General features: G+C 43.0%; 3 protein-coding genes across 6 annotated transcripts; 1 reads left to right on the top strand and 2 right to left on the bottom strand.

Annotated features, from left to right (window-relative positions):
* Positions 1-363: 363 nt before the first annotated feature.
* LOC310999977 (transmembrane protein 69-like) lies at positions 364-1,589 on the bottom strand (the record flags this gene model as incomplete). The annotated part of the gene is made up of 3 exons (XM_083990608.1): positions 1,432-1,589; positions 1,190-1,235; positions 364-1,074 (listed from the first exon to the last, which is right to left on the bottom strand). The coding sequence occupies exons 2-3, from the start codon at positions 1,226-1,228 to the stop codon at positions 364-366; spliced, it is 750 nt and encodes a 249-aa protein (XP_083846734.1). The 5' UTR covers positions 1,229-1,235; positions 1,432-1,589.
* A 91-nt stretch (positions 1,590-1,680) lies between these two features.
* On the top strand, positions 1,681-15,786 carry gpbp1l1 (GC-rich promoter binding protein 1-like 1). 4 transcript variants are annotated; one of them, XM_083991448.1, is made up of 12 exons: positions 1,681-1,934; positions 3,759-5,164; positions 5,625-5,739; positions 8,475-8,604; positions 11,128-11,456; positions 11,876-11,951; positions 12,062-12,258; positions 12,424-12,567; positions 13,396-13,551; positions 14,698-14,822; positions 14,904-15,006; positions 15,158-15,786. In XM_083991448.1, exons 3-12 carry the CDS (start codon positions 5,680-5,682, stop codon positions 15,326-15,328), a joined length of 1,491 nt encoding a protein of 496 aa, XP_083847574.1. In that variant the 5' UTR covers positions 1,681-1,934; positions 3,759-5,164; positions 5,625-5,679; the 3' UTR covers positions 15,329-15,786. The 4 variants fall into 4 exon arrangements, with proteins under 4 accessions (XP_083847574.1, XP_083847576.1, XP_083847577.1 ...); XM_083991450.1 differs by having other exon boundaries at positions 1,933-2,080; XM_083991451.1 differs by lacking the exon at positions 1,681-1,934 and adding an exon at positions 2,059-2,161.
* A 1,625-nt stretch (positions 15,787-17,411) lies between these two features.
* On the bottom strand, positions 17,412-21,896 carry LOC311000237 (histone-binding protein N1/N2-like). The gene is made up of 14 exons (XM_083990895.1): positions 21,845-21,896; positions 21,616-21,726; positions 20,734-20,814; positions 20,547-20,656; positions 20,109-20,423; positions 19,897-19,994; positions 19,730-19,806; positions 19,565-19,638; positions 19,001-19,189; positions 18,748-18,911; positions 18,167-18,241; positions 17,917-18,012; positions 17,673-17,830; positions 17,412-17,500 (listed from the first exon to the last, which is right to left on the bottom strand). The coding sequence occupies exons 2-14, from the start codon at positions 21,714-21,716 to the stop codon at positions 17,494-17,496; spliced, it is 1,545 nt and encodes a 514-aa protein (XP_083847021.1). The 5' UTR covers positions 21,717-21,726; positions 21,845-21,896; the 3' UTR covers positions 17,412-17,493.
* Positions 21,897-23,491: the final 1,595 nt, after the last annotated feature.

The raw sequence follows: 23,491 nt of genomic DNA on the forward strand, positions 1-23,491 counted from the left end.
CCATGTTAGTTGAAATGTAAATCTTCCATATTTTTTAATTATCTTTTTTTGTAGAGAACATTTTTATCTTAACTCTTCACCACTAAGACTGTACTTCGACAACTGTTTGCTGATGGATATATTGCTTCAACTCCTACTTTTGCTACATTTTATCCAAATGTAGAGCCTCTCAAGTTTATAATTTCTGTCCTAATTTTGCAACTTCATTTGCACCACGTTTACAGGTTTCACATGTACTATAAGTAACAAGATTACTGCTTCTTGTTGTACAGCAAGAGCAAACTGGACTGTCTTTGCATCTTAATTGAATTTCACATTTTATTTAAGTCCATATGAATCAAAGTACAAAAGTGTCCTTTTCAATCAGTTCTGAATCTCTTTGATCTTCTTCTCTGAACAGAACTTCTTAATTGTCAGAGTAACCACGAGTGAGAAAGTAGCGACCAGAGTGAGGACCGTTCGCATGGCTTTGAACCAGGCGGGGTATCCAGGCAACAGGGTCAGGTCATAATGCAGCGATAGACCCAGCCCCATGATAACTAGCAAGGCTCCCTCAGTAATATTGTCCCTGCAGAGCAGTGCCAACCAGGCCACAAGCGAAGGCACCACACTGTTGCCCAAGTTCATCCAGTCCGGCTGAGCAGGACTACCAGCTGGGAGGGCAAACCCCCAGCGGGCCCCTCCGAGGAAGGAGACTATGGAGGCTCCATAGACAACCTGAGCGTAGGCCACTTCAGGGTAGAAGGACTGTGTGGCAGCCATCAGGAGAGGGGCCGACAAGAAGGGGATGAGCCCAGAGAAACCCAGGTAGAGGGCTGGTTTGGGAGCCTGAGTAAGGGCCCGTAAACTGAAACCCTCCTTGGCGTTTTCTCTCTCTGAGGTACCTTGTGAATTCCCATGGCACAGACGAGAGGCATGCCAGCTCACAGGCTTGATGCTCAACAGCCGGTTGGTGGAGGCTGCTCTGGATGAATGTACCACAGTGGAAACCCCAGAGTGCAACAGGTGGTCAGGAGGATTTGATGAGTAGTTTGCCGCTCTGGTTACCTGCTGTGGACATCTCCACACTGACACCTGAGAACATAACAAGCAATAAAATACAGAAACATCAGAACAACTTATTATTGTTTTATGCTGCTAGCACATGCAGTACATTTGAATTCATTATTAAGCAAGCTGTACGTCTTACCCCCCAAATGATGCGTCTTCCTGGTGCAAATCTTAACATTTTCAACCTGGAAAAGACATGTTTTCATTTAGTCTCTCCAGAGTACATGCACTCTGCAGTTTCAGGCTGTCATACATACAACTGCCCTAGTCTAACGATGGTGCTATAACTGCTAGCATGCAACCTTATAGCCACTTTCTCAACCTGATGCAATACAGAGCTATCCTACTGTAACAGACATAAACAACAGGTGTCGCAGTTACCTAAAGGTTTCCCCTTAAATGTGTGTCATCCAATGGTCCACAGGGGCCTCTTCGGGTACAATGATATATAATTAACAGTTGCAAAGTCTCAGTTAACTAGCTAAACTAGAGGTCGTTTGGTGGCTGCCATTCTTTCGGTGCTCGATTAAATGCCTGTCTGTCTCCTTTTTTACTGACTTGTCGCTGAATGAGAGGAGGTGTGATATCGACTAGTTTGGCTGGCGGCGGCGGGGGAGGTATTAAGTTACATTCAAGATGTCAAAACCCCGCTTTACGTGCTACTAACACCGCGCTCCGGTGATATTATTTGGGAAACATTACTTTTTAGATTCAAGTTTGGACATGTTGTTTTATTTAAATAGAAAAATATTTCCCAGAGGCTGTCGCGTGTAGTCTGTTTACGACTAACAACACTACAAAACTTCAGTAGGTTGCATAATCACGAGAGATCTTGAACGTCGTCCCGTCGAGGCTGTTCGAACCCCTCAGTGCCAGAGCCAGTGGTAAGCGCTGCGAAAACCCAAACAAACATCAATAGCCGTTTTATTAAGAGGTTTATAGTTGCCAAAAAGTTCGACCTGGTGAATGTTTGCAGGTTAAATGTATGTTTGAACTACCGATCATCGGAGGCCATCTTGCTCAGAAGAAGGTACAGGCTATCGTCATGAAATACAGCGAGTTAGCTCGCTAGCACTTAGCGAGCTGATGAATGTGTGCTGCCGCTGTTAAGGTAGCCATTTTGAAACTGTGTTGTTCAAACGAAGCCAGGTCTGTTTACCTCCTATTGTATGTTCGTGACAGCTGCCTAAATAGACACTTTTATCCACCGTGGGCATATTAAATGCGTTTTTACTTTGCTAAGCCCTCTAACTGTTCTAATTCATTTCAACTACCTAGCAGGTTTCGCAGGCTACTTATCAGGCTAGGTAACGCCAGCTTTAGCTCACAGTTGCTACGCTAACGTTCATCTCAGATAACTAAGCAGAGTTAGCCAGCAGGAGAGTTAGTGCAGATCTGATAACGCGTTTAGTTAGCGAGTGACCTTAACTAGTCAGCGCTTTTCGTCTCGTGTTGTTTAGTTGCACTTTAATCTGTGTGATTACTCGGGTTGTTAGTTAGCTTGGCGAAACGTGCGTGCAACGTTACTGTGTGTTGTGTCGGTGTGCTGCAGTGTTTGTGGACATATGGGTTTCCCACGCTGTATAACAAACGTGAAACGGGGTACTTTCCAAACTTAACAGTAAATGTGTTGCCGCCAGTCATACGAATATTGTTTTTTTAACAATGAAATAATGTCTCTGTTATTCATTGCAACCCGTGTCCGTGGTAAACTCATTGATGTCGAGCTGTTATGTAATAGTTCAGTGGGAAAACGCTAAGGAGTCTGTGGCGGCTCTGAGTTGGAGCCCAAAGGCTTTATTTTTGTTTTGGTGTTATGCCGTATTAACGCGCGTTTGACTTAGGTTAGGTGTATGACTGAAGACTGGAACATTTCATCCATCAGTACACACACACACACACACACACACACACACACACACACACACACACACACACACACACACTAGGCCTGTTTGATGCACAGCAGTCTGAGGAGAGGCACCGAGGAAGAAAGTGCTCAAGCTATTTTTACATGAGGATAAATATTTCATTTACCAAAGCCGTCACAATTTTATAAAGGAACCAGCTTTCAGCATGAAATGGTGCTGAGATGACTGAGTCATGATTTTGTCTTCTCGAAATGTACTTGAAGTGTCAAAGCACTTTCCTTAAAGCTGTGTTTGTCTGTTTAATTTGATGCTATTTTGGGGTATGATAAAAGAGTTCAGTGAAAGAGGTGTATCTTTCATGATGTTTTGACATCCCATGCAGCTATTTGCAGTAGCACAGGTATAGAGATTTGATAGCAAATGTTGGTATGTGCTTAATTTCACTCAGTTTCCATTTTATTAGGTACACTTCAAAGTTATAAAGTCTAATGCAGTGGTCTTGTCATGAATGTGTTTCAGTGAGGTGCTTGTTTTGGAAGATGTGGGTTTGTTATGACAAGATTGCCTTTTACTGAAAAGTTTTCTTTTATTTTGCGCAGTGCGTATATCGCTGTAGGATAAAACCAAATAATACAAGTAAAACAGTAAGCAAGCTATAAAAAAATTTGAATCATCACCTTATCAAGATTGTAGGTTTATTGCAGGACTGTTTCATTAATGTGTATTAGTTTAGCCTGTTGTACTAGCGGTCGTGTTCCTAATTGTGTAATTGTAAATCTGGAGTTTTGAGATGATCTTTATGTTTTCCTAACTCAAGACTGTCTATGTTCAATGCAGGTCCAGTCTGTTCCTGTGCAGATACCCATGAACTATCAGAAAGAAAACTGAAAACGGGAACTTCCTGCGTGGGGGAAAAAAAATCTTTGAAGAAGGAAAGGAGAGACCTACTTGACACATTGTGGACACATAAAATTTCTGAACGTTTTTTTTTTTGCCCCAGAGAAAAAGCAGTTGATTGAGCTTTCGTTGCGGACTTTTTTTGTTTGTTTGTTTTTTGACAAGTTTAATCACTGTTTATGGACTTCATTGCTTCACATGACACAAAGGCCGTTTGGTTTGTGGGTTCTTTGTTTAGCTTTTGAGCTTGCATATCTATGAAATCAGAATTACACTCTGTTTCTGCTTCAGTCGAGAAGTTGCCGATAATTCAATGGGCATCTTACAAATGTGATAGTAAAACATACAAAGATAAAAACCGGCATTAGAATGCATCACTCAGCAGCTACTCCATCTCACTAACCAAAACTGAAAATGACGGCGATGTAACATTGGGTTTTGCTTCCTTCATTGTCATGTGACTTTGAACCTTTTGAGCATTACTTTCTTCAAACGCAGACAGTCCTTTCACCAGTTTGATGAGTTGAGCAGTGGTTTTCAGGGACTTCCATTGCCAGTAAAAGACTGTCACTCAACACGTTTTTCTTTTCTGCATGCGTTTAAGGCGATCTTAAAATGATTCGGTAAGAGGTGGGTCGAAATAACATACTGGCACACAGTGTGGCAGGACAACGCTGGTCTCCCCCCCCCCATCTGGTGTCAAAGTGGAACTGCTACACAAAGTGCTGTCCATGTTCCAGGGCAGACGACTTTCACAGACTGCTTCCTCATAATAATAATAACAATAATAATAATAATAACAATAATAATAATAATACAGACAGCCTGGCTCTTTCTCACTGCTGGGACAAATCACTTCGTTTTGCCAATCAACATCAAGATCAATCGGGTTTTGAGGTTGGAATGAATTGGTGAGGAATTAAGTCTGCCTGGGGAAAAAAAAAAAGATACCTGGACTGGAAACAGCAACACTCAGAATTCATCAAAGACGTGACCGGCACAGGAGCTGCTGAGGAATCTGGTTCAAGAAGGAATATCGCTCCCTTCCTAGACCTCTGCGCTTCTACTTTCATATCTGCTCCCCTCTCGGCCAGTTCTCTGGATCGCCATTCCAGATCATTCCTGCAACCTTTTGACTCGTCTCCCCGTGTTTCACCCTGGACGAAGGGATCTGCCTCTGGGGAAAGGGGCTGTGCTGTCCTGGCGGAGGTGGAGAGGGGGTTGTCGGTGTGCTGCTCCCCATCTGTCACTGCACACACACTGTGATCAGTGCCAACAGGCCTGAGGAACCGAGCCCAGCCGGACCGAGAGAGGAGGCAGAGGACTTCAGAGCCACAGACTCTGGGGTAATGATGATGCTTCACCTCACTAAGTCAGGAAATGAAAAGCCGCCCCATTACAAGTCATTTTGTCAACACTCGGTGGCTGGCAGGTGTTAAGTTTCTGCCAATAATGTGCATAAATACACTGCAAAATAACACTTGTGTGGTATGCTGCATAAGATATTTTCCATCCAGGCTGTCAACCAGCCATCAGCTTCACAGGCACGGCTGCAGCCAGTCGAGCTTTGTTTTCTGCTAAGAATAGGAGTCTTTGACTTGTCTTGTGGGAGACCTTTACACCGTGAATTTCTAAATATCTGATGGTAGACGGCACTTGAAAGAGATAAACATGAAATCAATGATGGATAGGCATGAAAGGGAATTTGAATCATCGGTGGCAGAGATTCACGTTGCCGTGCTTGAAGTGGTCTCAGCTGAATATCACAAATGTTTCATTCTGACCGTTGTTCATTTCTGTCGTCAGATCCTGGCCATGAGGTTTGATGCCTCGATCCACTGACCGGAAACACTGGACCTAAATGGCGCAGCATGACTTTGTCCCTGCCTGGCTTAACTTCTCCACACCCCAGCCTGCCAAGGTGTGTGCATGCGTTTGTGTGTGTATGTGTGTATGTGTGTATGTGCTAGGTGAACTCAGGAGACAGGAGGAGATAGACGAAGCTTGAAAGTGTGGCTGTTGGAATCGCACCTTTTTAGCAAATGTGTGTCCACACCTGAGAGTGTGTGTGTGTGTGTGGTCAGTGACAACAAGTCACCCCCAGGGACTGACGGTGCAGCCAGCACACAGTTCAGCAGAGGGTCAACTTAGACATTGTGCACCATTATGAACGAGACTGATAACAGAAGAACAGTTTTAAATAACATCAAATAACAGCCCACTGTCCTGGTAGGAGGATCTAGTGTACGTTTGTCATGGACATTTTGTATCTGGGCTTTACTAAATTTGCATGGGCTTCTGGAAGAGCTCATGAAGGAAAAGAAGTTGCTATTTTTGGTGGAGATTGATCAGAGTCGCAGGCTGTTTGACAGAGAAACCGTCTGAGTTTGCTTTGAGCTGAAGAAGATTGCTTTGTTTTGTTATTTGTGTTATTATTTTTTATAGGTGAGGTTTAAAGATAAGCCCAGAGTGGGTTTCTACCTCACCTGCACATGTTTTATTTTTTTATTTCATTTATTTTGTTGATTCTACAGTGCAAATAAAACGTATAAACTCATACAGGGTATGACATGAGAGATGGGGCCATTTAAATTTACGCCACAATGTATAAAGTAGCAGTTTTGATTATTCTAATAAGAAATGTGTCTAAATGCTGCTTCAACACAAGTCGTGTTAGGGGTTCAGTCTTCTGAACTAAACTGATCTGATTGAGTGAAATGGACAGCGAATACTCAGCCTCAATATCTTTCTAATATTCAGCCTATTTTTTTGTTCAGTGAGGATCTGCTTTTTTTTATCCTGACTGATAACTAGTGGTTGGCTTATCTGACAGACACTCACCTTTTGAAGTCAACATTGTGCTTGTGTTGGCTGGTCAACAGTTAAAATTAGTAAGTTTACAAAAAAAGCAGCAATCAATATCACATCTTTGATTACATAATGCATGATGAGGCGTTCTAATACAGGAAAATGAGGGACAGGCAGCACAAAGCACGAGTTTCCTTCCATTCTGTTGTTTTCATGTATCTGGACATCTGCAATAGTTTTTACAGCCATTATAACACTAACTAATGAACCAAAGGAGAGGCTATGTTTAAGAAGCTCAGGGCAAATATTTGAGCCAATTAAGATTTATCAAAGACTCCGAGGGCTCACCTTGGGGATAGTGTTGTTCACTCCTGCAGCCGGTTTGGTAACAATCTGCAAGCTAGCTAAAGAAGCCAAGCTGGATCATTTATTATGTCTTTAACAAGGAGCAGACATTCAACAAAAGACTGGCCACACAGACATGATGAATATGGATGGTTTTTGGCAGGAAAAGCATCTAAACAGTAGTTTAAGTGCTAATGTGGCTTGAAAGTAAAAGCAGAGCCAGGATGCCTGCATTAGGATTTGTCTCTCAAAGCCAGTGTGATAAGATGTCATCACTTCGATCATGACCAGGTTCCATTGGTTGTGATTCTGTAGTTAAAGGGATAGTTCACCCAAAATTCAAATTTCTAAGGGCTGGGAGAAGTTTCAGAGTCCTCCGTGGCTTCTCTGAGTTGCAGCGGGGCTCCGTGCAGCACTGCATGTCCATATGACGGTTGCGAATGGGCCTCAATTTTCTTCGTCCAAAAAGACACACCAAAAAAACATCCAAATACCTCCACAATGCTCGTCTGTAATGTCCCTCTTGTATTGAAGCCCCAACATGAGAAATTGTTCCGAAAAAAATTAAATAAGTATATGTTTTAAGCTTGTTTGTAGCGGAAGCTCCCAGTGTTGCTCTGCCGGAATCTCGTGCGATTTGCGGAGCCGTGAACTGGGTGTCAATGCACACAGGCAGAGCAGTGAACTGAGACACTGGGAGCTTCCGCTACAAACAAGCTTAAAACATAGACTTATTTAATTTTTTTCAGAACAATTTCTCATGTTGGGGCTTCAATACAAGAGGGACATTACAGACGAGCACTATGGAGGTATTTGGATGTTTTTTTGGTGTGTCTTTTTGGACAAAGAAAATTGAGGCCCATTCGCAACCGTCATATGGACATGCAGTGCTGCACGGAGCCCCGCTGTAACTCAGAGAAGGCACGGAGGACTCTGAAACTTCTCCCAACCCTTAGTCGACATGAGGCTGAGTAGATAGAGTGCTCTGACCTGTGGACCTCGGTTTGAGTCTGTCTGACTTAACAGCTTAGAAATGTCCCCAACCAGAGTTATTTTAATGTGGGGTGGAACTGTGAATCTGGGGCCTGGAACCAAGTAGAAATTACATTTTGGATAAAAACATCCAAAAATTCAGATAATTGACTCTTCGGGGTGGAGGGTTAGGGTGTTAGGGGAGTGATCAGGGAGCTTTCTGTCCTTTCTTGAGCTTTTACTCCAGTGTCTTTTTGAACACTGATGTTTCTCTGATCTTATCAGCTTTTACAGCAGCACGTCTCTTATGACACAGAATCCAGCACTTTTTTTATTAATTTAGTTTTCTTATTTTCTTATCCTAGTTTTCACCTCAGGACAAAAATAAAACAAGGAGGAATATCAAGAACAATGGTCTGAGAGTGATCTCTTAGTTTTCTGTGTTAAGGCGCACGTCCATTACTGTCCACCGTCTCTCTGGAGTGTCCCACTTCTCTGAAATGGTCCCCTCTCTGTTCTCTCCCCTCGCAGTCCCCTGCTGCCAACCTTGACAAACAAGGTGAGCCCCACCACCACAGAGACGGCAGAGCTGCTGTGAGCCGCCGCCGCCACAACTCCTCTGATGGTTTCTTCAACAACGGCTCCCTGCGCGCTCCAGCAGGTAACGGCGTGGACCGGCGACCTTCTTCATCCCTTTAACACTCTGTAACGTGACTGTGCAAAGGAAAGCAAAGAGGGAGAACTTGATTGAAGCAGCACAGTATCGCTTTTTTTTTTTTGCTCTAGTGTTTACTTCTTTTAGATACTAGATGGGCCATGTTGTTAACCCTTTCGGGATGGGAATAATGTTGGCTTTGTATCAAGTAAAGTGATATTGTGTGAGCAGAAAACTGAGAGAGGTCCCTGTAGTGGAAAAGGACATTACTTGAGACTTGCTCAGACGACAGTGATGGAGACGAGCTCCTTTACACTTTATAATATAAACCTTATTTAAACCACTGAGCTTTGTCGTCCAAAATTGAGCATCAACATTATTATGATTTCACGTAGATGCTGTTGCTCTGTTGATGTATAGAAATATGGCTCTTTGTCTGAACTAAGAAGAACAGTAGTGTGGTGCCAGCTGTTTGTTGCTCTGTTCAGTTGCGTGTCATCTCTTTTTTTTTCTTTTTTTTTATCTGCCGCGTTGAAACGTTGTGTTTCATGTTGGCGATGAGGTTCATGCCTTCAGGTGTGAAGCCATAGTTCAGCCAGGAGTCTTTGGTCTGTTTGACAGGTTCTTCGCACATTAAGTGCTGCATTCTCAGGGGCGTCTTCATCACTGTCATCCATCGCTCAGCTCCTGCTGCACTCACCCTGGAGAAACAGAAAGGAAGCTTTAATTGTCTCTTCTTGCTGTTTGTGCACCAGTCAGACATGTGGAGCAAAAGCTTCAACCCTTCTTCTGAAACGCCACAGTTTCCAGTTACTGATCGATGGTGGAGCTGTTCTCTAGGACTTTGTTAGTGAAGTTGTTGTTATTGTTGTTGTTGTTGGGTGGAGGCTGCTGTTAGGGAACCTGTTCATGACTCCTGTATTTACAAGCTTCCTTTCTGTCTTCTCATATTACCGCAGTATCTTAAAGCAGAAGTAAGCAATATTTTTGTGTTAATCTAAGTCTTAAATAGTTATATCTTCCGACAGCAATCACTTACAAAGAGTGTTTGGACCGAAACACGGGTCTGTCAGTCACTCTGCTCTGCTCTGAGCCTAGGAGAAAACTTTTCTCGTATCCTACAATTTTTATCCAATGAGGAGAGAGAACGGCATGAAGGGCTGTGTGTGCAGCCAAGGGATGCGCGTGAATGTGGTGACGTAGGGACCAATAGATCCATGACGAGGGCAGGGGCTGCTAACTCCATCGGCTGACAAGACGTTATGGTGCGTTCAAGGCAACCCGTAACTCGTGTTGTTCCGACCTGTGAAGTCGTACCAGTTCGATCTGGTACGAGTTCACGGGTCGTAAGTTACGAGTGGCCGTTATAGTGACTTTCACAGGTAAAACAGGTCGGAAAAACACGAGTGGGTTGCCTGGAACGCTACAAAGTCGTAAGTTGTGACATGAAGCTGTAATTTACGGTTTCAAAAGCCTGCCCGGAACGCAGCATTAGCCAAAACGACCGGATCGCTTACTTCTGCTTTAAGGGTTGACTCTGCTGTAACTGTGCAGCAGTTTGTGTGTGTTTGATTTATTCATCCATACAGAAGTGACAGTGAAACAATGCTGAATGACATTCAGCTTTTCAATGGTTCCATCTTTTAATTGAACTGTCCACTATTAAACCATTTCATCAAAATGAAAAATGTCATCACAGCTTCCTAACGTTAGAAATGTTTAACTAAAGTTGTATGCCCTCTGGTGCTCAGCACTGTTGTAGGTTATTATTTTTGCATAAATAAAAGTGTGAGTTTACTTATTCTGGGCTGACGAGATGTTCGGATGATGTGATCCGTCAAAGACAAAAGTGGACTGTAGTTCAGCGCTTTGTAAACAACGAGCAATGTTTTTAAATGCTATGACTCTGGGGATAGGGGATAGGGAAATGTATGACATCTTGCTGAGAGCTGGATATGAAGACCATTATTAAAACAAAGAGAAAGTGGAGATTAACGTATTAAAATAAATTATTTTCCAACAAAGTAGATAGATGGGCATTAGATATTTGGGGTAAACCAAAACTGCGTACGTACTGTGAAATAAAACAGGTATTTGGCCCAGAAAACTATGTTTTGTATAATTTGTCTAAAAAGAAAAGATCCCTGTGTGCTCAATTGAGAGCTGGTATTCTTGGTCTTCATATTGAGACAGGCAGATATGTTGGCACAGCAGAAGACGAGAGAATTTGTAATTTATGTGACATCCAAGAGGTGGAGAAATTCATTTTGTGTTCTACTGTCCTTTTTATGACTCTATAAGACAAAAATTGTTTAGTAAGTTAGATCCAAATAACGAATTTGTGTGGTTAGACGATGCTGAGAAGCTAAAACATCTTTTTCAGTTGAATATATTTGCATTTTCTTTATTTCTTGAAAAGGCTTGTGCTTGTTTTTCTTGTATTTGTCATTAAATGTGTCTTGTAATCACATATGGGAAAAAAAAAAAAAAAAAAAAATCATTCATGCTATGTGTTTGTTGTCTTTGGAGGTGACGGATGGCAGCAGCCCTCTCTGCTTCTGAGGCATGACTCGGTGGACTCGGGGGTGGCCAAAGGAGGACATGGTGGGCTGGCAGGTGGCTCGTGTTGGAAGGAAACACCCAGCTGGCATGGAGCCCCGCGGGGTGCCCAGGACGGTCACCACCACCAGGGTCGCCACCCCAAGCGGGGAGGCGGCGACAGGGACAGGCAGGGGGGGCACCGGCAGCGCAATGGTACCTTCCATCCCCGCAAGGGCACCTCGTACCAGGACAAGTTTCCCAACGAGGAACGCAAAGACAGCAAGGACGACAAGCTGAAGTTTGTGGAAGAGGACTTTGTGAGTATATAGTATTAAAATCCTTAGAATATTTATTTATTTATTTATTTATTTTCCACAACGCACGCCCCCGACATTGGCAGAGTTATTCAATGACGAAGCTCTTTTAAATGATAAGATAAGTTGAGTCAGTGGCAAAACTATGTGAGCTGTAAAAGGAGCTACACATGTAGTCGTGGTTTTTTAGGGGAATGGGATTGAAGGTTCAAACTGCACCACATCCTAGATCAGCAAAATTGTTGTCACGTGTGTTTTCACTTTACATGTTAAACAGTAAAATTACAATTTTAGCTTCCTTGTATTGACCCTGTATAAGTAATCCTGCCAGTAACAACGTGCTTGGATTTTAGGATGTTATTCTAGCTTGAAAATACAAACGTGATGGTATCTAACAGAAGCGCTCCATGTTTGTCTTGTAGCCTTCCCTCAACCCTGAAACAACTGGAAAGCCTGGGAATCAGATGCGAGCAGTGGCTCCCCATGCTGGAGTGTGGGGTAAGAACAACCTGTGCCAGTTTACACTTCAGTTATTGAACAGACACAAGGTTTAGAGGTACAGCTCTGCTCTGACTAACTCAGTTATTGCTGTGCCGATTATGTTTCAGAAAACCCTCCGAGTGGCAAACAGATGGTGTCCAAAATGCTGGTTATCAAGAAGGTTTCCAAGGAGGACCCCAGCACAGCCTTCTCCGCGGGGTTTGCCACTGCTGGCGCCCTGCCCACCAACGGCAACAAAGCTCCCATCACAGGCTCCAGCGTCTACAAGAACCTGGTCCCAAAGCCTGCCGTGGCCCCCACCAAAGTAGGACTCGCTGTGATGATGCGTTGAAATTATCTCATGCAGCAGAGTAGATCAGCTAATCGCCCGTTATTTGGAATTAAATAGAAATGGAGCTTTGCGTACTGTGGCAGTTCTCCGTGTTGCTGGGCCGCTTGTGACAGAGTCATTATTTGTCCTCTCTTCCAGAACACCCAGTGGAAATCCGGTGGTAGAGAGATCACAAAGTCTGGCCTCCACATGCCAGGCCGAGATTCAGTCTTCACCAGCCCCGTCTCTGCAGCCAAACCCAGCACCCCAGTCAGTGCACCACAGCACAACACCCCGAAAGAGGTGAGCAAAACCAGACGGCAAGATCCGCAACCATGCAGGGACTGTCTAGTCCCGACAAGAACAGTATTTAAATGATGTAATTTACTAACATACTAAAACTGCACAGCGAGCACAGGGGGGGAAATTTCCAGCGTAGCGCTCTGTGTCTTTGTTCTTATACTGTAACTCCATGCATGACATGAAGCTGGCCTACCCCTGTGTAAGTAAATGACAGGTTTTATCTAAACATAGTAATTATGTGTTCGTGTGGTTGCTGACTGAGATGCTTACTCACTTGCACACACTAAGTTTTTCTGTGCAGCAGTGTATGCGCTCTGTCCTCTCTCTCCAGTGTATTAAAATGTCTATTTATGGTCACATACTTTAATAATTACCAGAAAGTATCACTGAACAGCAAACGATCCAAATGTATTCATCACATTTTACACACAGTTCCTAATCTGGCAGAATTGTAAAACGATCTGGCAGTAAAAACAGATGATTGTTGTCGACCCCGCATGTGAAATTTTACAAAAATGGATTTGATATATTAAATTATCTCAGTTGTAAAAACAATGGGCTTTATGCACAGTGCCACTACTTCCTGAAATACGACAGCTCGTTTATTTCCTGTCTTACATTATTGGACCAACTGATTAATCCAGGTGTGCCTGACCATTGTTGTGAGGACTGATTAATCCAGGTGGGATTAATCAGTTGGTCCAATAATGTAAGACAGGAAATAAACGAGCTGTCTTATTTCAGGAAGTAGTGGAGCTGTGCATAAAGCCCATTATGTTGACTTGTTTTTCTCACTTTGCCTTTCTCATTGTGCCGCGACACCTACAGCACCCTTCCAGCACGACTCCTCCCATAGACATCGCCCCGTCGAGGCTGAAGTTGATGCGCCGCGGTCCAGACCGTAAGAGCGAGTTCCTGCGAGCTCTGAAGGACGAGGGCACTGGCGAGCTGACGACAAGCAGCAGCCCAGGAACATCAGGAGAGGTAGGCAGCCGTTTGGGCTTATTTTCATCAAGCATCACGCACCAGGACGGCACAGTGGTTAATGAGATAATGAAGTAATATAATAAACTTTATTTGTATTGCACCTTTCTTAACATAGTTACAACGTGCATACACAGGCATAAAAATATAAACAACAACAGCAATAGCACAACATTAAAAACAACAAAAATGAGTCAATAGATACAAAAGGAGAAATAAGAGCATAGATGGACCAGACAGCTGCCTTCGGGGATTTAAAAGGCCTTTTTTTTTTTATAAAAGTAGGTTTTTAAAAGAGATTTAAAATTTGTTAGCGAGCTGGCAGACTTGATATCCTCTGGGAGGTCCTTCCATAATCTGGGAGCATAGATGGCAAAAGCTCTGTCACCTTTGGTCACCAGCCTAGACCTGGGTACAACCAATAGAGACATGTTTGAGGACCTGAGGTTACCAGCTGGTTTGTATAGAATTAAAAGCTCAGTGATGTAGTTAGGAGCGAGGCCATGAAGAGCTTTAAAAGTTAACAATAACATTTTAAAATCAATTCTTAATTTGGCAGGCAGCCAGTGAAGAGAAGCTAGAACGGGTGTTATATGCTCAGATCTTCTTGTTCCAGTAATAAGTCTGGCAGCGGCATTTTGCACCAACTCCAGGCAGTGGAGACAACTTTGGCTGAGACCTGTGTACAAGGCGTTACAGTAGTCTAAACGAGAGGAGACGAGGGCATTTACAACTTTGTTGAGGTTGTTGAAGTAAAAGAGACGGCGTGCGACAGAGCAGCGTCAAACTGTCCCTTGTTAATTCTCTCCAAGAATAAGAGCAAGTTTTTGTACAAGGTATCATAGAGCCATATTTCTTATGTGTATAAAGACAGAAAATGAAAAATTGAATGTCTCAGTGGCACCAGTCCTTGTAACAATGACAACATGATTATCCCAAGGTCTCACATCAATTGATTGTGGGACTAACAAACTGTTGACAGTTAAAAAGCTTGACATTTATCCCTCACTAAGTGGGGATGGTATTACAAAGACAGTAAACAAGGGGAGAAGGAGGGATATGATGACATCCCTGGCCACAGCAGGAGGCCACCAGGACACCACCGCAAAGAATAAAACGTTTTTGTTCCTTTGTGAATGTCCTCAGGGTGAAAGCAGCACCCCAGAGCCCAAAGCCTACAGCGAGGAAGTCTGCCATGAAAATGGTCTGTCCTACTCCCTCAGTGACTCAGACACTGAACACCTGTCCAGCTCCCTGGAGGCAGAGCACAGGTAGGACACTCCCAGCAGCCCAACTTCAACACACCCACTCACACACAGTGATTAAGTAGTAAAATGACTGTGTCTGTATAGGTTGCTGAAGGCCATGGGCTGGCAGGAGTACCCAGAAAACGATGACAACTTCCTGCCTCTGACGGAGGATGAACTGAGAGAGTTCCAGACTAAAACTGAACAGGTGAGACTCAGAGGATAAAATCTGATGCAGTGTCAGTTCATTATTTGATCTGTTCTGGTGCTTAACCGTAAAACGCTGACTGAAAGTGAATGTGACGAAAAAGCAAAGTGGCGTCTCATTCATACACTAACTGTCCTTGTCCTCTGCCCAGCTGAAGAGAAACGGCATGCAAAGGAATGGGGTTCTCCCGAGGGCGCGGGGTGTCACCCTCCACTTCACCCCCTGGAGGAGTGTGGCGGAGGCGCACGTCGAGGAGGGCTCCGAGTCCGAAACCAGTAGCAGCAGCCAGACCTCTGACGACGACGACTGCATCAAATCCTAACGTGGCTTTATGGAACAAAAAGAAAAAAAAACAACAACACAACAGCCAACACCACATCCCAGCAAGCAATCCCCCTCTTCCTCTCTCATCTTTGTTTTTAGAGCACCATTTTGAATTTCTTTTGTTTTGATTTTTTTTTTTGTTGTTGTTGTTCTTGCACAAGGGAAAAACCAATCATATCCCAGTGAAGGGGGAGATTCCTGCTCCGCCAGACGTCGTTTTCCCTGCGTTTCCTCCTTCACTGCAGTCCCTGCCCTCTTTGACCCCCCTCCTCCCCTTCTTCCTTTTTCTTCCTCGCTTTGTGGAACTTGAAGTGTTCATCAAGAAAAGAAGGGCAATGAATGCACACTTGATTCTGCTTCAAACAGACTAACTCATTTCATTGATGATGCTGATGACACATTATTAATGATATTAATAAAATTGGTTCCTGACAAGCTGATATGTTTCAATATGAATCTGGCTACTGTGGTGTTTTCAGTCCACATGTAATTTACCGTGTAATGATGTGAAGAGCAGCTGCAGCTGCAGCAGCTTTTTTCCCCCGCTGAGAATATTCATCTGTGCTGGATGTAATTGGTAATTAACCAATTTAAACCAGCTCAAAGGGGATGCGGCTGCAGCTTCAAAAGATTCATGCCTACGCTGACCAAATATTCATTTTAGAAACAAAAATATTTTAACCACTGCAAGAAGTGACCTACTTTTAGGTACCACAACTTTTTCATAAGCAGTAACTCTGTTGGTAACTATTTAATTCCATTAGTAACTATTGTTCACGTGTGCTTCAGATTTTCTATTACCACAAGTGATGTCAAGAAAAATAAATTCTACTTAAAACATGAAGAGATCAGAGGCCACTTGTGTCCAGATGTTCAAAAACAACATTGAACTGGGCTTTTTCTACAGCAGGAGCCCAGGTGTTCCTTATCACGCTAATGATGTTTCATGATTATGTCAATTAGTCCCACCTGTGATGTTGCTGCTGTGTTAGGTGAAGGTCTGTTCAAGTTGAGCATCGTACAGTTCAAACACCGCTACTTTTTTCAGTAACGAGTAAAAATAATACACCCGTTCAAGTGTACGTTACATACACATTTTGTCATCTGGAACTAATCAGCTCACTCAGTAATCCTTCGCATAGTGCGGAGGATTACCGAGTGAGTTGGTTAGTTCCAGATAAATGGGAGGTTATGGTTAGGAGGGTGAGTCCAAGTAATTTGACATATTTGAGCATTTATTTTTTTGTAAGTAACACAATAGTTACTTTTCCTGGTAATTAGTTATTCTTATAATGTAATTCAGTTACCATTGGGGGAGAAGTAACTAGTAACTATAACTAATTACTTTTTAAAAGAAATGTGCCCAGCGCTGCACATTACACAGATGAAGTGGAGACATGAGTGCAGGAGCTTCTCTGCAGTGAAGATGTGCTGTTGGCTCAGAGAAGACTCCACTCAACTGTTGCATCAGAGTAATTGGATGCATTGCCAAGTTGAACAACAAAGTTCAGACTTATTTAACTTGGAAAGTCAGTATTTTAAAACATAGGGCACTTGAGTGAACCTGTGCTGTTGACAATACAGTTAAGCCAATGTAAATGCCAGTCACACCAGTTCTGATTATAGAAATAGCTTGTGAGATTATATCAGGACACTATTTAAGTTTTATTCTTTCAAACTGCCAGTGTGTGAAGTTAATAGCATCACCATGGCTACTGAAGCTAAACAAGCATGTGCTCTCAGCAAAAGGCACAATTTTCAACAATGTGAAAATAATTGACGGTTAATTGTAACCATATTTTCCTTTTAATAGATGACTACACAGGGCCACAGTGTTATTTGGCGTTTGATCTGTCACATTTTGTACATAACTGACTCACTGACTATTGCCAGGGTTAAAACTTCCTCCTTCCTCATGTACTGGTAGCTCATCCTTACAACAAAATCAAAATATACCCAACTAAAGCCACATTACTGGGGATCAGTTTTCAGACACCAAACTTTTTTTTTAATCAAACTATATCCTTTATTCAACTTCACAGGTTACATAACGTATAGAAAAAGATACAAACATTTACAAACAAGTGCAGAACAACGGTAAGAGCTCAGGGTGATGGTGAATCTCTTCTTGGGCGGGAACAAAGGTCTGGGAGGAATTCAGCTTCACTGACTGAAAGAGAGAAGACTTTAATTAGACGGACCGTAGCAACAACGGTTCAACTGACGTTTCAGGTATGTCATCATTAAAGAAACGGTGTATTGGCCTTTGATGTTCTTGTTATGAACTATAAACAGCGAATTTAATAGTTGTGGTCATGTAGCGAAACATGGCAACTACCTACCTCTCGACTTCCATACTCTTAGCGTGTCCATTAGTGTCTCCGTTGGCTTTGTGACCATCGTCAGTGTGAGGCTCCTGCACCCCATTAGTCTTCTGAGCATCATCCTGCTTCACCTTCTTCAGCACGCCCTCCTTCACTGGACTCTCCTCTGGTTTCCTCTGAAATACAGCACACGGGTTCATTCACATCTTTCCTATTTTTCCATGTCTTCATTCAAAATAAAAAATATAAAAACAACCCTCACCTTCTTTCTGACCAGGTGGGAGATATCAGAGACTGGAGCAGTGGTGGCGTGTCCGTTGGTAGAACTGACCCCATTGCTGGTCGATGTGCCATTAATCTGGAAGGTACCAAACCATGAGATGAAAGGTCTCAGTAAAAGTGAAGATTTGAACGAGTGTTTTTGTGGATGATAAAATCTAAAAATATGGACAAATGTTTCTTCTAATTGTTAGAAGAAACATTTGTCCATAAAATATGACACTGAAACTTACTTTTGAACTGGAGGAAGTGTCTCCATTCTTCTGTACAGTGGACCCAGGAAACGCAGAGGAAGTGGATTCTCCATTCTGACAACACAACATTAAAAAGCATGTTAAAATGACATGCATGTAACTCACTGTAGATTGAAACATGTTACAGGCAGTGGCTGAATCAAACTCCAGAAAAGATTAAAAACAGCTTCCTGCAGTATAATCCACCACCAGACCAACACATTTTGATAGACTTGATTCAATGCTTGCAAGACTTTAGACAGACAGGTGTGAATATTAGCTGTGTGAATGGCGGTCCATCATAGACTGGGCACATGTTAGACTCTTTAAGGCTCGGTGCCAAGCTCTAAACAATAGTGGTTATGATGTTGGTGTAGAGGCCTGATGTTTTCCTTTTTATTTCACCATCGTTTCTACAGCATAGACACTGATTTTTAGCAAAGTGTTGCACAACCTTTCACATTAGATAGATATGAAAACTACTGCACAGTATCACCAATCTGTGATGGCACTAAATGGCACTGAGAAGTGTCATAAATCTGCTTCTCACTGGAGTAAAGTTAAAATCATCCTGAACTCACCAGTGCTCCCTTCACAGCCTCAGAAGCAGTCTTCTGTCCCTCTGTGGCGTCCTCCACCTTCTCCTTGATCTCTGGAAGCAGAGCCTTCAGCTCCTCCATCTCTTTCCTTTCGTCTGGTAGAGCGTCGGGGCCGTCGGCCTTGTCGAGCAGCTCCTGCAGTTTCTCTGCAAGACGAGGTAGACAGACGCATTAACATTTCGACTCGGACGGGCACAACTATTAGAAAGCAGCTACAAGAGACAACTCTGCTCACCCAGCCTGGTCTTTATGACAGAGATGGAGCTGTTGAGCTCCTCGATGGCCTGGCTGTACTGAAGGTTCAGGCTGTAGGTCAGGCCCAGCTGGTAGTGAGTCTCGGCGAGCAGGCGGCTGTTGGAGTCCAGGTGCTTCAGCTGCAGTTTCAGACACTCCTGGAAATCCTCCAACGCCTGGCTGTAGTTTCCTGAGGAAAAAAAGGCATCAAGTCAGCACCCATCTCTCAATGAGGACGATTTCAAATGACCAAGTTTAATTATTTAATTTCTCCATGACTCTACTTTCAACTTGAGAGAATTTAGACCTGCAACTAAATTACTTTAATTGATCATTTTCAAAAGGGAAATCTAGCCAACAACACTGCAGAAAAATGACAACCTCCTCATCTCATAGTTCAGACGTCATGTTGCTTGTATTTTGAACACAGCAAACGTTCACACCCAAGAGGCGTCGACCACTGTACGTTGTCGACATTAAAACTGATTTATCGCTCCATCCTTATGAGATCTGACATTGTCCTTCTCCCCCTCAGACATTTGTAACATGAGCAACTTGTTTGTACCTGATTCAGAGGAAACTTCACCCAGTTTCAAGTGGGCCTGGGCTGCCATCAGCTGATCCTCCTTGCTCTCTTTCCTTATTTAAAAACAAAAAGCATAGTTAGTGAGGAAGCTGTAGCTCTGTGATGTTCAACCATGGCTCAGACCACATCTGGAGTTTCCGCTACCTTTTGTAGATGACTTTGGCCACTTCCAGCATCTCCCAGGCCAGCTGCAGGTTCCCCACCTCCTCGTCATCGCTGTCCTGAAATTCAACCACACAGATGTTACGACACAAAGGTCACCCGTTGAGCCGAGTTATTCCGACGTGCACTTGTGCCGATTGGTCAAGTACCTTCTCAGCGGTGCCCTCTCCTTCACCCTGCTCTTCCGCTGCGTCTCCCTCCATTTCTGCATCATCGCCGTCCTCTTCCTCAACCTCTTCCTCACCATCTGAAGACGTCACAGACATCAAGTGTTTAGATTAACTGGTCAACGTGCCATTACAATTATCATGGTGCCATTTACAATCAAAACCTCCAATCGAGGACAAATGGGACCGGGCACCTTCTCCTTCCTCTGTCTTCTCTGCTGATTCCTCCTCCTTGTTTTCCTTCTCAGCTTCCTTGTTCTCCGTGTCAACCTCCTTGCTTTTCTTCTCTTCAGTTTCAGCAGATTTGCTTTCATCAGCTTTGCTCTTCTTTTCCTCACCACCCTCTTCCTTTTCTACTTTCTGTTCCTTGTCAGTAGCTTTGGCTTTTTCAGCATCACCACTTTTCTCTGTATCTTCGCTCTGCTTCGCCTCAGTCGTCCCACCGTCTTCATTTTTCTTCTCTGCCATGGCGTCGTACACCTGAACCCTCAGCTCATCTCTGGTCTTGTCTGTTGTGATCAGAGAGCAGAGTTACGATGAGCAGTGTTAATGTCTTTTAGAGAAATTAATGCACAAAAATTTGCCCAAGAAGAAAGAAAAATAAGTCAAGATAGACGACTTGTCTTCCTCACCATCTATGTTTTCTGTGCTCTCAACGTTTGAGTCTTTGGGTTTCGCCTCACCCTCCTCTTCCTCCTCTGGCACTCCCTCCAGAGCGTTACCCAGAACTGAGTTTTCCATCCTACGACAATAAAGTCACTTAGGTCTGAACTATTTTTCTGAAACAGCGAGTCAATACTAAAAATGTCATGTGCTTACCGAGCCAAGTCCAGCAGAGCTTTACCGCACCAGAAGAAAGCCTCTCCACACTCATCTGCTGTGTCGCCGTACTTTTTAGCTCTACGATTAGAGGAAAAAGTCAAGTTTTACATGTGTGATTAGAGCTGAAATTAGCTGATTTATAGTGACTCAACAAATCTCAACCACTCGAGTCTAATCATTGGGCAAAATTAAAGGAAAAATATCAAATATTTGATGGCTTCAGATTCTGAAATGTGAAGATTTGTTGCTTTTCTTTATTTCACATCAGCCGTTTGAATGTTGCTGAATACTGGACTGTTGACTCTCTAAAAGGCAGCATTAACAAACTTCAAAATATTCATCAAAAACATTAGAGAATGACATTTTAAAATTATTTTAATCAGTTCTAGGTCAAGTCTGGGTCGACCCTCTCCTGTAAGCATGTACTGTCTATATTTCACTCTTTGATTTGTTTTATTTTTTATATTTGACTCAGGTGAAGCACTTCGCCACTTGTATTGAAAACTGAAGTGTATAAATAAAGCTGTACAATTGAGTAGCCTATTTTACCTTTTCAGATACAATGTTCACTTATTTTATGTTTTTAAAAAAAACTTGTCATTAACATTGTTGTTTTTGCTGTAAAAGGAATATCATGTAGCTTCACTTGTTTGAGCTTGTTCATTTGAAGCCTGTTAGCTCCAGCTGTGTGTGACGAGCAGGTTTAATTTTGTGTGTGTGTGTTGTGTGTTGTGTGGTGTGTGTGTGTGTGTGTGTGTGTGTGTGTGTGTGTGTGTGTGTGTGTGTGTGTGTGTGTGTGTGTGTGTGTGTGTGTGTGTTTGTGTGTGTTTAATAAGGTCTTTGGGAGCGTCAGGCTCCTTTGTCTGCTGGTTAACTCACAGCATGCCGCAGGCCTCCTGCAGGGACCCCACCGCCTCCACCACCTTCCCCATCACCAGGTGCTTCTTGCCCTCGCCGATGAGCTTGTTGGCCTCTTCCATGTTGTCTACACTGGACAGAGAGAAAACAACGTTTTGACCTCCGCTCCGAGAACCGGACCTTTGGACGAGCTCAACATTCAAGTCTTCGTAGCGGTGCAGGTTGACGGTTCAAAGCACAAACTACCTACCTTGACTGAAGTGAGAAACTAAGAGCAGAGTTGGTTGGTCTATCAGCTCGTCTCTCCCGCTGCTCACACTGGCTGAGCTGTTGTTTCAATTTGGCGCGAAATATCCCTGCACTTTCCTGTCGACTTCCGGGTTCGTAACTAGCGCGGGAGATTTCTTAAAGGCACAGGGTGCTACAAGAGGAACTATCTATGTACAGTATGAATGATACATTCAAGTTATAAAAGCCATCATGATGTAAATGGGCATCATCAAAATCAGCAAAAAATAATATCTTGTTGAGCGTGGAAAAGCACGTTGAATAAAAATGACTCAATGACCTTTGCCATGAGCATCAAATAACATTTCTTCAAGCTGATTTGTCACAATATACTTGATTATTTCAAGTTTTTTTGGGATAGACTGGGTATTCTGTCTGTCTTTGTGTATAACCATTCATTTCTAAATATTCTATCAGTTAATTGTAATTATATTATTATTCTTTTTTTTTTTATTAGCAAGCAGTATATTCTTAATAATATAGATTTAAAAGCCTACTACCACCTCTATCATTAACACATGTCAGTGTTTTATTTGAGTTGTTCAGCTCTAACAGTAAAAAGTTGCCGTTGCTAGTGGTGTATGTGTTTGAGCATGTGCGTAAAAGTGCAGTACACGGCTGTCATGTCCTGCTGTGAGGGACAGGGACTGTGCAGCTCCCCTCTGAGCTGCTCCTGCTGACTCCACTGTGTCACAGCCTTGTCAAGACAAGTCTGGACCTGGCACCCAATCAGCCCCACACTGAGGCTGCACCTCACACTGTCATAATAGCTATAATTTTCAGTTAAATCTACCACCAATGGTACCAGATCTTATTTAATCTCAGATTTAGTAAATTTATTTTCCAATATTGGAGTGGATTGAAGGCTTTACATAATGTTTGCCATGAAAGCACACACTGATCTGTGTTCTCACCCTGCCATATAACATATCATCTATTCAATCTTCTCATCTAACTTTTAGTAGAAAATATAATTAATACACTTTGCAAAACTAATTAAATGTCACTCTGTCACTGTTAGGCGACAAAAGTAAGTTTACTGAGAGCACATTTTTAACCTAGTCCATTTTTTTTTTTTACTGCTTTTCATGGGTGTATTTGGGCTGATCCAATAATAAAAACCCCATAGTGCAGAAATGTATAATGAACTCATCACTGAACACAATGTGAACAACGTGAAGCCTTCAATGACATTGCAGACATTCATGTCAATGCTCTTGAAGAATTATTCAAAGAGAATAATTCTCTCTGAACTGCATTCATTTACTAATATCAAATGTAGCACTACTTTGCAGCAATCTTTCAATCCACCACTGCTTCCATTTGGAAAAAAACAGTTTTGACATTTTGCAGAGCTGAGCGCACCCAGGATGATAGACACATAGCCTAAGTGCTCTTCAAATGTTCATTTGCTTTGGAATAAGCAGTGGAGCAGATGCAGTAATTATGGGCATATTGTAAGACAGGAGATGAACGCTGGGCAGCGTTTGATCACTACAGGACACCGCGGTGCTTCTAACAGGAGGTTATTGTGTGTCTCCCTCTTATCTGGCCCTTGATGCGGTGCCCATGGCAACCGCATGCAAAGACATCACTCTGTGACAGCGGA

This window comes from Trachurus trachurus (genome assembly GCF_905171665.1).
Source record: "Trachurus trachurus genome assembly, chromosome: 17".
NCBI lineage: Eukaryota > Metazoa > Chordata > Actinopteri > Carangiformes > Carangidae > Trachurus > Trachurus trachurus.